This window comes from Terrapene carolina, unplaced genomic scaffold (genome assembly GCF_002925995.2).
Source record: "Terrapene carolina triunguis isolate 2854851 unplaced genomic scaffold, T_m_triunguis-2.0 Scaffold62, whole genome shotgun sequence".
NCBI lineage: Eukaryota > Metazoa > Chordata > Testudines > Emydidae > Terrapene > Terrapene triunguis.
The window spans coordinates 39,793,094-39,810,060 of NW_020664413.1; the positions used below are offsets into that span (position 1 = coordinate 39,793,094).

Here is a 16,967-nt window from a genome sequence, read left to right on the forward strand (position 1 = left end):
CCCTTAGGTGTAGGGCAGCATGACCTAGCGGCCAGAGTCTATAGAGCCGCCCTTAGGTGTAGGGCAGCGCGGCCTAGCGGCCAGAGTCTATAGCATCACCCTTAGGTGCAGGGCAGCGTGGCCTAGTGGCCAGAGTCGATAGCGTTGCCCTTAGGTGCAGGACAGTGTGGCCTAACAGCCAGAGTCTATAGGGCTGGGGCGCCCACCAAGGAGTGTGGCGGCCCTGATGGGGGGGCCCAGGCCCTCCCTGCTCCATCAGGCCCCAACCCAGGGCGTCACAACTTGCCACTGACTCAGCAGGAGGGTCCTACCGAAACAAGCTGAGGTTTCCCGGGTGAGAGGTACCACTCCGTCACCCTCCCTGGGTCACTTCCTACCAGAGTCCGCGTTGGGGTCTCCTATGAGACTTCGGATTCTCGGTGGTCAGCTGGGCCGGTTGTCTCCTGTGGCTCCTCCAGTCACCGGAGTTCAAGCGGGCCCAGGGAAGCTCTGATTCCCGGTGCTGTCAGAGGCTGTGGCTGGCCCTCTGCAGGAGCTTCCCAGACAGGTCCTTCCCCTACGGCCTCCAGCCCAGAATGAACTGTGCTTCCTCCCTTTATACTGCTAGACCATCTGGAGCATGCCCAGTCCCGCCGGGGAGGCGGGACTTCTGCTGTCAATAATATGGGCTTAACCCTGTTTGGGCTAGTGCGGGGTAAGCAGATCCAGTCACAAACAGCAAGAACACGAGTACAAGTATGAATCATATTTGCAAATATCTTCATGCTAGAAGAGGTCTCATGGCCAATTAGAATCATTTTCTTTTATTCGCACAAGAGAGCTGATGAGCCATTATGAAAAGTACACAAATTCATAAAAAAATCAAGGGAAATTTGCAATCTTTGAAATAGAATATAAAAGCATATTACTTTCAAAGTACAATCATTGCTTCCTTTAAATTAAGCTTAGGTCATCCAATCAGAGAACTGAAACCATACCAGGGGCACTGGGTGACTAGTAACATGCAGTAAATAGCAGATCATGAATAGCAAATATGTATACTGATCAGTTCATGAAAGTTTACGCTAACTTTTTGTTGAACAGTAGAACAATCAGCTAACAAATTCCTAAAACTCACCAACTGTTGGGAGGTAATTAACACATAAAAGTAATGAATTAATCAGATCTATTATTTTCAACAAATAATTCAGGCAGATCTCTATTTTTCAGCCAACAAACATTGTGACAGACTTTCAATCCTCTTTCACTGTGGCCATAGCATAGTAACTGAGAGCTCTCTTCCAGTAGTCAACAACCTACATGTTCTCTTTGACCTGAGTGCAGCCTCTCTGCTGGCGGCCCCTCCCCATCTGGAAAAGCCATCCTGTATCCCTTCCACTTAATACACTCCACAGTCTATCAAATCTCCCACCTTCCCCAGGAAGGCCTGGGGAAATGGACAGGCCCTTGCAGCATTCAAACTAGGCAACTGTGACTTGAGCACCTCAGATGGTCATGACTGCCATTGTATGGGCATAAGGAGAGAGGTATTTTCTAGGGTAACCAACATCCAAATAATTAAGGTTTTAAAGGCCAAAAGCAACACAATAAATTGCAATGGGAAACAAAGAGGAAGCCAAGCAGATCATGGAGCAGAAGGTTAACACTGCTTAACACGCAGGCAGCCATGTTCTGCTCCAGCTGAACTTTCCAAGTGGTCTTCAGGTGCAGCTCCCATCAAGCACATTATAGTAAGTACATTACATTACAATGTGGTGACAAAGACACGGAGGGAGGAAGGTACACGTCAGGGCACTACCCCACTTGGCAAGTGAAAATGGGGACAAAGCTTGGTCACCACTCCTATCTATCCCTATCCCTAGAAGCTACAGATCTTTCTTAACCTTCAACACACTTGAGATAAATGAAGGGGGGAGGGTAGCTCCCTTTTATGGACAGCCAGCCAGCCAGTAACTATAAAATCCCTCTTAGTAGCTGTTCTCTAATTGTTCTACCTGTAAAGTGTTAAAAAGTCTCACTGCTATGCATAGGTAAAAGGAAGTGAATGGGCACTTGGCCGAAAGAGCCAGTGGGAAGGTTAGAACTTTTTAAAATTAAAAAACAACTCCCCTTTTGTTTGTCTGTCTGTTGTTGTTCTCCCGGGGAGAGGTGGACAAGGCAGAGCTATGCTGTAAGAAGATGGGCCAGGTATGAAAAAATCATCAGTATCGTACCTAGAAACTACTCATGTAAAACCCCAGATATGTAAGAAGATCAGGAAATGTCTAGGAAGACGGGATTAGGTTTATCCCTTTTATTTCTTTATGGCTTGTGGATTCCTCTCTGCTAACCCCAGGTGCTTTTGTTTTGCTTGTAACCTTTAAGCTTGACCTCAAGAAAGCGATTGTGTGCTTAATCCTTGTAGTTCCTCTTTTAAAATCTAGCAATAGCCTGAGTTCCCAGGTGTAGTTGCTTTCTCTTTTTTTATTAATAAAATTTACCTTTTTAAAGAACAGAATTGGATTTTTGTGTCTTCAGAGGTTTGTGCACATGTTGTTTCATTAGCTGGTAGCAACAGCTGATTTCCTTCCCCCCCCCCGCTTTCTCAGCTCTTCGTGCGGGTGTGTGTGTGTGTGTGTGTGTGAGAGCGCGCGCGCGCTTGAGGGTACCCACAGGAAGGAATTCCCAAATGCATCTTCCTGGGCTCTCAAAGGGGTTCTGCACTTGGGTGGTGGCAGCATCTACCAATATAAGGTCAGAGAAAAGCTGTAAACTTGGGAGTTTAATACAAGCCTGGAGTGGCCAGTATTAATTTTTAGAATCCTTGCGGGCCCCCATCTTCTGCACTCGAAGTGCCAGAGTGGGGAATTAGCCTTGACAACATTAGATGCCCTTGCCACCATAGTCTGCTGTCCCAGTTCCCTGTACCCCATCTAAGCAATCATTAGATAATACAATCTTAAAAGTGGAGAGAGGGAACATAATAACTAAATCTCCCTAAACACACACACCTTCCAGATGGCATTGGAAAGGATCTAGCAGACTTGGTGGATTTCCCCCTAAACCGATATAGCTGTTTATTTCTCATTTTTGCATGCTGTATAGCACACAATGAACTACACACTGGCATACATAGCCCCAGACTGAATGTGTGATATACTGATAGTACATTAGAAGAAATGCACTAATGAGATTACTGCATATTTGAATGTGTAAATCCACAATTAAACATCTCTCTACAAGGGAAAGTTATACTGGAATAAGCTAAGGTGTGAATTTCAACTGGTATAACTGTGTGTATGGGCACTTTTATTCCAGTTTAAGAGGCCCTTTTAGTTTATGTTGCTTTTGAAGTCGTTTAAACTAAACCAATAAAAGCCACTTTTTATTCCGGAATAAGATCATCAACACAGGGAATTATACCAGTATAACTGTATTGGTTTAATTATACCAGTATAACTGGTAAAACTTTCCCCTGTCAACAAACCCTTAGTCTTCTTCTCCTTTTTGCATCATTTAAAACAAGCCCAACTTTTTTTGTACTCTAATATAATGTATGTGAGAGAAAGATAATGCATTTCACTCACAATACAATCAACAGGGTTCTTTAAATAGTCAGAAAGAAACAACATGAAAGGTGAATGCAAAAAAAAGTGCATAAATAAAAGTTGTTTGAGATTTACATGAACAAATTCAAAGTTCTGTGTCTCACAACAACTATATTGCAGCCACACTGCACATATTTTGTTCATTTATCTACATTTTCACTCACATCCCTGCATTAACAATTGCCAGCAATGAAGAAGAACTTTACTTGTTTTCCATTCCTCAAAGGAATCATTTGTATTTATTACCATCTATTGGGCTGATTCTTAATTTTATTGCGATTTTTTTATTCCCCATTTTGTGCTTTTTAAAGGGGTGGAGTCAATGGAGATATGACAAGTTACACCAGCTAAGGATCTGCAGGAGTCTTCAACTGGTGCAAGATATTATTAAAAACTAGACACAACAGAATGAACTGAGGACAGAGTAGAAGTCCTCACGTTACATTTCTTCACTCTTGTTAGTCTAAATGGCACTGGCCCATCCAAAAAAACTCATGATAGAGGAACTTGACCTTTTCTATGTACTATTAAGTCTATTTATTTTGTAATTTACATTGTTATTTAAAAAAAGAACAGCAGCATCACATCTAGTACATAAAATACATACATGAAATAAAACAAGAAGAGAAGGGAAAAATCAACTTGTAGATGACTAAGAAGTGCTTTTTTATTATTGTTAACTTCAGTATTTGTTTTGGTTATTTGTAATTAATTATACAGTCAGATTATGACTGTGATGGAACTACCTGTATAACTTCTCACCAATGTAAGTAAAAGGTTCATAATGTAGCTCTATTTTCTACACAGTGTAAAAGTTGTTTGATTTTATTAATGTTTATGAATAACTGTGACACTTGTCTAGTACTGTTTGTCTAGTACACCTGCCATCTCTTTCTCTACTAGGTAAATTACACTGATATAATTTAATATATACAATAATATTAGCATATTTCAGCTGAAGAGAACTGTTCAGTACACATGCTGCATTTGGTCTTCAAGGGGTACAATATACTACAATAATTATAATCAGAAAGAGTGGAGAATCAAGTCTGATACTTATAAGACTTTGCACTAACCTCAGAGTCATAAATCGAAACAAATTATTTACACAAGGAGTAAAAAAAACCATTAGAAACACACTTCACATAAATGGTAATTATGTAAAATTACTTACTGGAAAGCACTTCTGAATTAAGAGGCATCCATGAGTTGTTTATGAGAGCAATGAAATTGGTTCCAATTAATATTATGTTAATATTAATCATATTAATTTTTGCTTCCTTTGTATTGCTGGTTTTAGCATAATTAGGTAAATGGACTTTGTGCCGCCCAATATCTTTTTAAATTGCAAAATAAGTAACATGCACAATAAAGCTTAACAATCTTATTTAAGAGAAACCACGTGTTCAACAGTTAAAATTGTAGTCTTTACATTTTGTTTTCCAACACATTATCTAATGTTATAAAAAGACTCAAAGCTAACATTCATAACCTCTAGATACTGTGTTCTTTCTTGAATTTGTATTATTAAATATAATTATAGAAACACATCTAATTGTTATGGGCAATTAAGCACTATACAGAGCTATTCCCAGAAGAACAGGGGTTGTCTCATTAGCTAATTTATCATTTTGCTGTACAATTCCTCTTCCCATTAGAGCACTTTTTAAAGCAGCATAACTTTTATTTATATTACCATTCAAATATACTTTCAGTGCAATGTCCATGGCATTGAGCTATCTCAGTAGCTAGTCCTGTGCACAGCACAGTAGTAATAGCTTTTGGGCTATAAAGAACTAACTGGGGGGAGGGTATTTTTCTTTTGCAAAACCATCAATTTTATAGTAATAATAAGGTGATGTGTAACTAGAGGGCTCATGCCCGAGAATATCTATAGCCTAATACTGCAGTGCCCAATAACTGTAGCTAGCTATTACTTTACAAGCCTGAAATTAACAGAAGAAGCACACGCCCATAGGCTCTGCCTTGGGAAACAATGGGAGAGACCAGCCTTATCTTGCTAGCCATCATCCCTGTATAAGGAACGTCAGACAGCCCAGAATTATTGTATAGCCACAGACATACCCCCACCCACTCTGCTTTCTCCTGGGAGCAGGATGAGCCAGTCGGAGCCCTACGTGTAAAGACGGGTTTTACTTACCAAACAAGGTTAGGGCCATTGTAAAGGTGCGGCAAGTCGCAGGATCACGTCAAGGCTGGTCAGACAGCACGGAACGGGCATTGGCCCAGCAGCTCTCCCATCAGCTGGGCGCAGAGGGGCAGGCAGAAAACCCTGTAATAAAAGTTAGACACAGTGTTGTCAGAAGCCCAGCAGGGAAAGCCACTTGCGGCTGCGATGCGCACAGGAGACAGTGGGGAGTTACAACCCAAGGGGGGCTGCTGAGCTAGTTCTCCCTGGCTCAGAAGCCAGGAGTGCAGCGCAGAGAAAGGGGCAGCGAGCAGCAGCTGTTGCCTCAGTGATGAATGCATGGCAATGATAGACAGTGCCAGCCCGTACTCACTCTCCGCCCTCCCACCCACTCACACTGCAGCCTTCAGGCTCCGGGAGCCATCTTGCTTCACCACATGACCGGCTTCTCCTTCTCCTGCCTCCCAGACCAGTCTGCGGATGACTGCGTGAGTTCCCATAGCAACAGGGAATTCATGTGCCACCCCATCCCCAGCCTCCAAGCAGGCCCTGCTAGCCTGAGCTCAGGGACAGGGGGCACACAGCACCGACCCAGTTGGGGCTGGGCTGGGGAGGGAGGCAGGCACTGATTGATTTGGGGGGCAGGAAACAAACCTGGAAAATCTCCCCTCTCCCAAACTCTGCCCTTTGGCTCTGAGCATGCAGCAGCTGCAGGCAGGGAATACATCTCTCGCCTCCCCCAGCTGTGCATCGCTCAGCTCCCTGTGGCTCCAAAGCTTGTCTCTCTCGCCAACGGAAGTTGGTCCAATAAAAGGGGTTACCTCACCCACCTTTTCTCTCTCAGCTTTGCAGTGTCAAACAGAGCTAGGGCGACTAAACTGCCAGTGTGAAAACAGGACAACTGAGGCACCAGCAGGGGCAGGGAGCAGCAGAGGATGGTTACGGTGTTAGGCAGGTGTGCACAGGGTTTGAGCAGCTGCGAGAGAAGAGGAAGACTCAGGCTAGGGGCCTGGGAAGGGCAGGGTGGCGACAAGTCCCAGGTCTGGTTCAGGGTGGTTTTTAAGGTGCATATATACTCAGCCAGCCTGTTTCAGTTTTACTGGCTCAAGTGGACAGAGGCTGCAGGTTTCTAGAAACACTGGGAGAAAACACCTGTTTGGGTAATATTGAAAGGCACACTAGATGAGGTCTCAAAACCTGGGATATTCCTAGCTCTCTGGGATATTGCAGCCCTGATATAATGCAATTTACCTCAGCCCCTTTCGCTCCACAAAATTTTTTGCAACAAAATCTGTGAGGAAGGAAAACAATTAGATAATAGCCATATTCCATTTTAACTTGGTTTTATTTTAATTTTAAGAATAAAGGAGAAAAAAATGCCATGTGGAATGACAGTGAGTTTGCCTCCCATGAAGTATTGGCACAAAAGTGATCAGGTGTAAATAAAGTGACCTAGGGTCCAGCTAGGGAGACTGGTAAGAGAATACAGGGTGTAGGACTATGGGAGTTTGCAGAGAACATGCTGCTCTGGTCATTTTGGATTGCTGTTCTGGTAATCCATCCTGAATATCAACCCAATTGTTTATAATTATAATAGGTTACACCTTTGCAAAAGCACTGAAGGCAATGGGGGCTGCAGAGGCACCACTGAAGACAATGAAATTGCACAGGTGTCACTGTGTACCTAATGTAGCCTGCAAGACCTTTATTTGTAACAATATGTAAGATGAAAAGAACCCAAGCTTGACTCTCAGAGTTTCCAGGAGTTTCCAGGAGAAACCCTTCACTTTTACCTATGAATTGAGCACATTTGATACAGATATCACTGAAACTATAAATAGAGGCCCACAATGCCATTTTTCAGCCTAGAACTGCACTTTAAGTGTTGTAAAGCTCAAAGAAGGCGTATAGGCAATGTGATGGTCTGACGGGTTCAGTCACAGAGACTCCCCTTGATACTGTCACTCGATGAGCTGGGATACCACTGAGAACAACCCTCCTGCCAGAACAAGCACCCCTCCACTCCTGTCTTGCTGAGTTAAACACTCCAGTCAGCTCCAGCACAGACCCAGAGGTTGGGCCACGCCTCTCTGCAGTTCACTGAAACAGATTCATTCAGCCCAGGGGCTTCTCAGTTAACAGGGACTTTTCCAGCGCCCAGTGTTTAGTCTTTCTGGGAGCCTGAACCCAAAATAAATCCGTTTTACTCTGTATTAAGCTTATACAGGGTAAATTCATAAATTGTCCACCCTCTGTAACACTGATAGAGAGATATATATAGCTGTTTGCTCCCCCAGGTATTAATCACTTACTCTGGATTTATTGATGAACAGAAGTGATTTTATTAAGTATAAAAAGTAGGATTGAAGTGGTTTCAAGTAATAACAGACAGAACAAAGTAAGTCACCAAGCACAATAAAGCAAACACACAGAAGTCTAAGCCTAATACATTAAGAAACTGATTACAGGTAATATCTCACCCTCAGAGATTTTCCAATAAGCTTCTTTCACAGACTAGACTCCTTCCTAGTCAGGGCCCAATCCTTTCCCCGGTACAATCCTTGTTAGTTCCAGCAGACATCTCAGGTGGTAAGCAGGGGTTTTCTCATTACTGGCAGCCTCCTTTGTCCTGCTCCATCCCCTTTGATAGCTTTGGCACAAGGCAGGAATCTTTTGTCTCCCTGGGTCCCCACCCTTCCTTCTAAATGGAAAAGTACCAGATTTAAGATGGATTTCATCGTCAGGTGACATGGTCTAGTCTCCATTCCCCATGGGCTGGCCCACACGTATGCAGGAAAGCTTTCAAGTAAATAAGGCTATTTACAACTGGTTGTTTCTGGAGCACCCTTAATGGCCTCCACTTCATATGTTTACATCAGTGATACAAGTTTATATCTTATTCTCCTAACTCCAGATATAGAAGTAATACATGCAAACAAATATGATGAACACACTTAGTAGATTACAAGCGTTCTAATGACATTATATAAGGGGTATTTAGCGTAAAGCATATTCCAGTTATGTCATATTCATAAGCATATTTCCATAAAGCATATGGACTGCATCATCACAGATTTTTTTCTCCTGTTTATCATCTAGAGCTGTCCAGAGAACAACAATTCTGTTTTGAAAAAACTTTCAAAATTTGGGTTTGTTACAAAAACAGAACTGTGGCTGAAGGATTTTTTGGGGGTCAAAGGCTCTCTGCGGTGGAACAGGAAAGAAAGAAAGATTGCAAAGTGTGGTGGCTAGTGCACTATCTTGTGATGTGTATCCCTGTTCTGCCTGATTCAGAGCAGAGTTTTTTCATTCCAAATCACTATAAATTAAGTGGAACAGGGACTTGAATCTGTGTCTACAACTAATCCCACTGCAATGAATGGAGCCAACTTTTGTGCATAAAGACTGTTCACATAGCCAAAGGTTGCAGGATTAGGCCCAATAGGTGTATAAACGTAGTGCAATCTTTCAGCAAAGCAGTTACAAACTTAGGTCCGCAGCATTCACTTCCTCCATCAAAATTTGAATTTTTTTACCCAGCGAATTCACTTGCTTGCACATAACAGTTCAGATTATCATATTATTTAGCTAACTTCTGCTCCTTAAAATATCCCACACACATGCAACTTTGCAGTCATTTTTCAAACCAGTGCCCCTACTCCAACACGCTAATGAGTAGAGCTGTGCAGAGGACGGAAGTTCCATTTTATGAAAGATTTTGAGATTTCAAAATCTGGTTTTGTTCAGAATAGGAACAAAAACTGAAATTTTTGAAGGAAAATTGAAAAAAAATATTTGTTGCGGATCAAAACATTTTGTTTAGACAAAAATGAAACACTTCAATTTTGACTTATTTTGTATTATATTATACAATACAAATTTTTAAAAATTGAAATGAAAAGTCCTTTCAAAACAAAAAAGTCAAAACATTTTATTCCAAAACTATTGAAATGGGATGTTTTGACATTATCGGAACTTTTTCTTCCCTATTTTTTTCTGAAATGAAAATCTAGTAAAACTGACCCACTTTTGCAAAGCATTTTTATATCAATGGAATATGGTTCCATCATAGCTTCTCTGACAAGCTCTGCTAGTGAGAAATGATACTTTCTTTGGAGAAGAAAAAAGGGATAGCGAAATAGAAAACTAAGATTTGTGAAAACAATGTAGAACACAAAACTGCCTTTTCCACTCTGCTTAAAGAATGCGTAAATTTTCTCCCCCCCCCCCCTTTTTTTTTTTAACGTGTTGGATCTTTAAACTGTTTTTCTTATATTTCCTGGAATTAAATAGCCAGCTTTTACTCCAATTTCCTTGAATTAAAATAACCAACTTTTACTTTTCTGCTATATGAAAGTGTTTCCTGTTATTTAATGAACTTCTTGTTTACACCAGCAATATGCTTCCTATTCAGAGAAAGTAACACTTTTGTTATAAGTATTATCAATGCTAGAATTGTTAGGATCAGTGAGATTAATCTGATCACTCCTTTTCACTCAGTCTGATGTTATCTCTACTGCTATTACTATTACAGCTTAAGTCTAAGGAAGTGTATCAGTCATTTCACAATTACTTATTATGGTGATGTCTTTGCCAAAAAGTATTCTGAGACTGACCTGAGTTTTCAAATCAATATGACATGCTTAAACAATAACTCAGATGACTTATTGGTGCAGACCATTATTCTGGCTCCTATCCTAGCAGCCTGCAGAAAACAAAGAAACCACAACAGCCCCTGGAAAAATTTGCTCAGCGTAGGGCTAACGTTCACAGCCTGGTGCTGCCCATCTCCCCTGCTTCCCGTGGCAGAGTGACTTGCTGAGGATGCAAGGGGGAGTGGCCATAATCGTGCCAGCCTTAAGTCAGTGCTTTGCCCAGAGGCTGCTCTAATTTACCCAAAGGGCACAGCAGCCCCTGGAGCAGGCAATAGGTGTGAAGGTGATGTAAATCTATCTCAACCCCCTGTCCTCTTGGGGGAGGTGTAGCTCAGAAAGACTAACCCAAAGTTAACAAAACAAACATTGTTCCTTCCCCCACACCCAGTGGTTTGAATGAAACTGAAATTAACATGGCTCTTTGTTTAACAATAACATTATCTTAAAATTACATAACACCTTATCATGCCAACACATCTTAGTACACCAACAATAACAATGATTTAAGCACAACTCGGTGAAGTATACTCCCAGCTAACTCCTAAAAAGTACTGAGCAACAACAATTCCCACTGGACACAGTGGGAACCTAAGATCCTCAGCAGCAATTGGGATCAGGCCCTTTTGGGCGCAGACCAGGTTGTAAATTTGCTTTTTACAACAGAGAACACTAAACCTGGGGCACAATCTAAGGCAGTGGGAATTTTGATTTAAATTGATTCAAATTTGGACCCCCATCCCCTTTTTAAAGTTTTACAAAATGATTTGCTTTCTTATACATTTATTTCTTATAAAAAAACAAAACCGGGTGCTAAATATTTATAATCTTGAGAATTTTATTCCACTGGTAACAATTTGAAGAAAAGGAACATTGAGTCTAAAACATACCTTGAAATATTTGTTTGTGACTAATATTTAACACTTTATTTGCTACTGAGAGCAACTTGTAAAGGTTAATAATTAATATACTCTGTGTGTGGGGGGTCAATCTGCTTTGGAAGGGGAATGGATTAGCAGTAGTTCTCAAACTTTTTTTTTCCCCCACAGACCACTTGAAAATTACTGAGGGTCTCGGCGGACCACTTAGTGACCTTTCCAAATGTTGTTTGTACCGTTAGCTAACTATTGCAAAGCGCTTTGGATAAAAGCACTCTATAAAAAAAACCCTTAATAATAATTAACTTTTTTTGTTCTACAAACAAAAGCACACAACTCATATTTTAATGTCAGTAGTCTTACCTTTCTAATGTGATGGATGTGCCCTCTCTCCCCCATTACGGCAGCCCCCGAGCTGGGGCTGGGAAGGAGGGGGGGGGGGTCTTTCCCCCTCTCACCCACCACAGCAGCCCCCAAGCTGAGACTGGGAAGCAGGGCTGTCTCTCCCCGGCAGCCGCAGCCTTGGAGCTGGGGAAAGTCGCCTCTTTCTCTGGCTGCCACAGCCTTGCACGTCCCAAATTCCCCCTCCCCCTCTTCTCACCCCACTGCCCCCTCCCAACTACCCCCTATTCCCCCCAAGGCCACCACCTCACCTTACATGTGCATCTTCTCCAGGGTCTAGGCACCTAATTAGTGGAGCCACGCCTGCACAAGTAAATAACACCATTGAAACCAATAGGTTGGCAAGATCAGACACTTACCTTCCAGTTACTGTAAATCTCATTTGTTTCTGATACACTGCAGATAATTCACACAGCTTCTTTGTCTTCCTCTTATCCCATCAACTGCAGTCAGATTGTCATACAACCATCTGCTATCTTCGTCTATCTGAGGCAACCCAATCCAATTTTGGCTCAATCTATAGTTGCTTCTTTGACTATGCTGCTCAGGATCTCTTTCCTACCACCCTCTCCTGCTATTCTGTCTTACCAGGTCCCCTTCATTCATTCATTCATGTGTCCAAACCAGTGAAGTCGTGTTTCCTGGATTTTGTCTGCCATATCCCGGACGTTGACTTCCATCCAGGAATCTGTCTTTGTGCAGCTCCTCTTAGGGCGCAAAGTCATCTCATCACAAACACCTGTAGGCATTGAATGTCTCTATCACCCATGCTTCTACACCATACAGCATTGAGGGGTGCAGGGGCATTCTACACATTAGTGCTTTTAGTCTGAGTGGCATATAATTGTCATAAACAACCCCTGAGATGTTATGCCACACTCTTCCAGCACTCACCAGTTTGGAGTGTATCTCTCTGTGACAAAGTTCCTCCTCTGCCTTGGTGGGTCCTGCACTTTCTGGCAGATTTGCTCACCTCAGAGGTTCACGACAGCCCTCAGTTTGGCCGCTTTTGCTAGAGGCTCAAACCTGCCATTCACTCAGCTAACCTCATCACTGGCCAGCATAGGGGAAATGGAGAACAAGCTCCGCGGTCTCTGTTGTCCCACCTAGTGGGCCAAAGACAGGCCAGATCCCTTCCTAAATTAGATCTTCGTCTCTAGTGTGTCTCACAGACCAGGTCAACTCCTCCTGTGTCAGATAGGGAGAAACAGGGCCCGCCCTCTACACCAGGTTCCAGCCCAGGGCCCTGTGGATTGCAACTGTCTACAACATCTCCTGTATCAGCTGCGTGACAGCTACAACTCCCTGGGCTACTTCCCCATGGCCTCCCTCCAGCACCTTCTTTATCGATACCGCAGGCCCTTCCTCCTGAAGCCTGATAACACTTGTACTCCTCAGTCCTCCAGCAGCATGCCTTCTCACTCCCTGCTCCTTGCGTGCCCAGGGCCGGTGCTACCATTAAGGCAAACTAGGCAGTTGCCTAGGGCACCAAGATTTGGGGGCGCCAAAAAGCGGTGCCCCCAATTTGTTTTTTACAGTGTTCCTGGGCTGGGCTGCCGGTGGCGCGCTGACACGTGCGGCTCAGACTCCCTCTCCCAGCGCAGCGGCCGCTCCACTTCTCCCACCTCTCAGACTTGCGGCGACAATCAGCTGGGAGGAGAGGAGAATTAGAATGGGGGCGGCATGCTCAGGGAGGAGGTGGAGCAGAGGTGAGCTGGGGTGGGGAGCTGCCACATGGCTCCCCTGGGGAGGGGGGAGAACTGCCGCGGGGGGAGGTGCCTCAGGGCGGGGGGGGGGGGTGGCCCCGGGGGGGGGGCACCTCAGGGCGGAAGGGGTGTGTGTGTGTGTGTGTGTGTGCGCGCGCGCGCGCAAAAGGTGGAAGTTTCGCCTAGGGCGCAAAACTTCCTTGCACCAGCCCTGAGCGCGCCCCACACTAACTGATGGGAGGTCTTTTTAAAACCAGGTATCCTGATTAGCCTGCCTGCCATAATTGATTCTAGTAAGTTCTTAATTGGCTCCAGGTGTTTTAATTAGCTTGCTTGTCTTAATTGGTTCTAGCAGGTTCCTGATTGCTCTAGGGCAGCCCCTCCTCTGGTCACTCAGGGAACAGAAAACTATTCATCCAGTGGCCAGTATATTTGCCTTCTACCAGACTCCTTCACTCAACTGGTCTGGGTCTGTCACACTCACATTCAAGCTCACCATTTTCTGTAACCCAACTGCTAAGGTACTTGAACTGGTTAGCCTGGTTTAGTCTTACTCCATTAACATGTATGTCCAATTTCCCTGTGGCACCTCTACTGGTCCACAGGACCTCGGTCTTAATCATGCTCATTTTACATAAGAAAATAAGAATGGCCATACTGGGTCAGACCAATGGACCATCTGGCTCAGTATCCTGTCTTCCAACAGTGGCCAATGGCAGATGCTTCAGAGGGAACAAACAGAACAGGGCAATTATTGCATGATCCATTCCCTGCCGTCCAGTCCCAGTATCTGGCAGTCAGAGGCTTAGGTACACCCAGAGCATGGGGTTGCATCCCTGACCATCTTGGCTAATAAGTTAATTGAGGATAGGTCAATCAATGGCTATCTAATTTTTTTCATCCCATGCCACCTTAGCTGGGCATACCACTGGTTTACTATTTCTTCTAAGTCATCTTTTGAGGATGCCTTTATTGTGATGTCATCTGCATATAGCCGCTTCTCACCTTTTGCTATTGGGATCTTCCTGCTACCATAGTCCATCAATATGACAAACAGCAGGGGACTTAAAGCTGACCGCAATGCAGTCTGACTTTCACTTCAAAGGGGCTTGTTATTCCAAAACATTCAGATCACTGTATTCACCAGAGTTATTAAATCCTCAGACACTCCATGTATTGTCAGCACTGGTGTGAACATCCTTTTATCCAATACCTTACAATACTCCTTCCCTTTGCATCTAGTTTACGTAATGCTATAAATCTTTTTGCCAGCCAGCTATGGGTCATTTTCAAGCTCAGTATACAAACTCTCTTTGGCCTTCTTCACTGCCCACTTGGCAGCTTGCTTTGCTTCTCTGTATTTGTTTTTGTTTACGCTCAATGGAGTCATCTCTTTTTATTTACGCACCATTTTCTTGTTTCCATTCACTACTTGCACTTTGTCAGTCCACCTCCCTTTCCTTTGGTTTTGTCTTTCTGCATCATTCACAAACCTAGCTTGTAAATGTAATATTGTTTGAAGAAAACAAACAGATAAATTAAAGCTGTCCAGTGTTAATGGAAAATAGTATAAATAAGGACATTGTGAAATGTTACCTGATGAATAGGTTTGGCATCTTCCCATAGATACAGCTCCTATATGACAAGATCTCTTAACAGCAGGAAAACAGCTCTGTAGATACCTTGTCATGTGTAGAATTTAATTTAGCTTCCAATGTGTAATCTCTGAGTCTCTACTGCAGCAGGGAGGGGGAACAAACAACAACAAAGGCTGCATCATCAAATATGTTCAGGGTTCACATTATCTGTAATGGAACATTCATTTGCTGGAAAACAATTTGGCAGTTTTCATACCACTTGTTCAGTGCATTATCTTTGAGATTATATAGCACAATTGAATTTATTTAAAAATCATAAATAAAAGTTAGATGATTATGCCAATCATGCTTTCTATTTAAATAAATGTTTACATAAATTATATTTTAGTGATTTCAGTGTAACATCAGGCCCACTGTCCTACAGATTTATGAATGTACCTAACATTTTGACCAATCTTTCAATGACTGGGACAGCAGACCTCCTGCCAGAATCAGTGTTCGATTTGTATGGATTTTGTACTCATCGCAATAATCATCAATTACATGCAGTAGCATCATAAGTTTACAAGGCACTTTACAAACAGAGTGGCAGAGATGTTCCCCACCTCAAAGAGCATGCTTGGACCTGAACTGTAAGCAGAATTTTCATGACAAACATTGCCAGTGTTTTACTGAGATCTGTGCCAATTTGTAGTTTTCTACAGTAATCAAATCTATTTTAGCTACCAGGCTTTCCAACTGGTTTTTGCAAGGGGTGGACTAGCAAACTATGACTGGGCAGAACAAAGTTTGACTAAAATAACAGCTTAATGAAGAGAGTAAATTTTCAATTAATGCAATATATGCATAATATATTGTCCCCATTCCTCATGTTCTAAGTCATAACTATCAGTCTCACTGAAAGCACATACAACATAACATCTGATCAATATGAATTGCAATATTTCACATGATGAGGTGAAGCAGTTCAAGATGCAATCAGTGGCATGTGGGTCGACCAGACAATGGGTCTACCAGCCCAGATTTTGGGCTCTATCATAGAAAATAAAAAAAATATGTTTATGGATCAGCACAACAGATTCACTTAAGTCACCAACCCGTAAACTATCCTTTAGGGCTAGATTTTTGCACTTTTAACTACCCTTGGTGGAATTCTCTTCCTAAAGTAAATGAAGTCAGACACAATCTTCACTTTTAAACCTAAATTAAAGCTGTTTACTTAATGTTTGTAACTTTTTGCTGTATTTGTTTGTTTTAATTTTATTAACAACTATTGCTTTTGAATTGCACCATGCCAAGTTAACCAATTGGGGGGGAAAAAGCTCCCTTTTGGTTACACTTTTGAAGAAAGTTCTTCCTTCCTTAGTAGTTTGTCATTTATGCTTACTAGGAGACTTATATTGTCTCCTATCCATGGTGGGATTCCATGGAGTCCATTGAGAATTGAATCATGAATTTCTATTACAGAGGAAAGGCAATATTATGACCCCCAATTCGGGGGAATAATATATGAACTCCGTGGAGACTCCCATGGATTGAAGGAGACACATGGGCCTGAATTTCTTCCATAGCCCCCTTTTTTGTCCCCACACAACAGAGTTAAAACCACCTCAGAATGTTCCAAAACCACTTTCGGCCATCTTTCAACTGTCCCATCACAAATACGGAGAATGTATCTGGAGATCTACACTTTTGAGGATGGCAGAACAATGACCAACAAACTGGAGTACCATAAAAATTCCCTCATTGTGTGCATGCAACTGCTGTTGCCACGTGTGGACGCTACATCCATGGATTCAAGGCAGGATGTAGCCCTTTGCATGGAGGCTGCTATCTCATCACACAGATTCAGAGGTCAGCTATGATGACAGAAAGGAGACTTAAGGGGGAGAACAAGGAGACAGGAAGTACGCTCGCTTATACAGTCTTTGCTTAACAACATATTTAAACAGTTTTATTTGGGTCTCCTCTTTAAATGTAAGGGCCTGATCCTAG

General features: G+C 42.7%; 1 protein-coding gene across 7 annotated transcripts in view; it reads right to left on the reverse strand.

The window, feature by feature from the left end:
• CHN1 (chimerin 1) overlaps nt 1–6,178 on the reverse strand; it is a 154,058-nt gene extending 147,880 nt beyond the window's left edge. For 3 of the 7 annotated variants that reach the window (XM_026647586.2, XM_026647584.2, XM_029910572.1), the window contains exons 1-2: nt 5,749–6,013; nt 4,762–4,773 (exon numbers count right to left, since the gene is read on the reverse strand). Coding sequence is in view for 5 of the 7 variants with exons in the window: in XM_026647584.2 (XP_026503369.1) it covers nt 4,762–4,773; nt 5,749–5,767 (31 nt within the window). In the remaining 2 variants the exon portion in view is untranslated. Of the gene's footprint in view, nt 1–4,761; nt 4,774–5,748; nt 6,014–6,132 lie in introns of those variants that run through there. The other 4 variants (XM_026647585.2, XM_026647581.2, XM_026647583.2 and 1 more) reach the window with 2 other exon arrangements.
• Between the last annotated feature and the right edge of the window lie 10,789 nt (nt 6,179–16,967).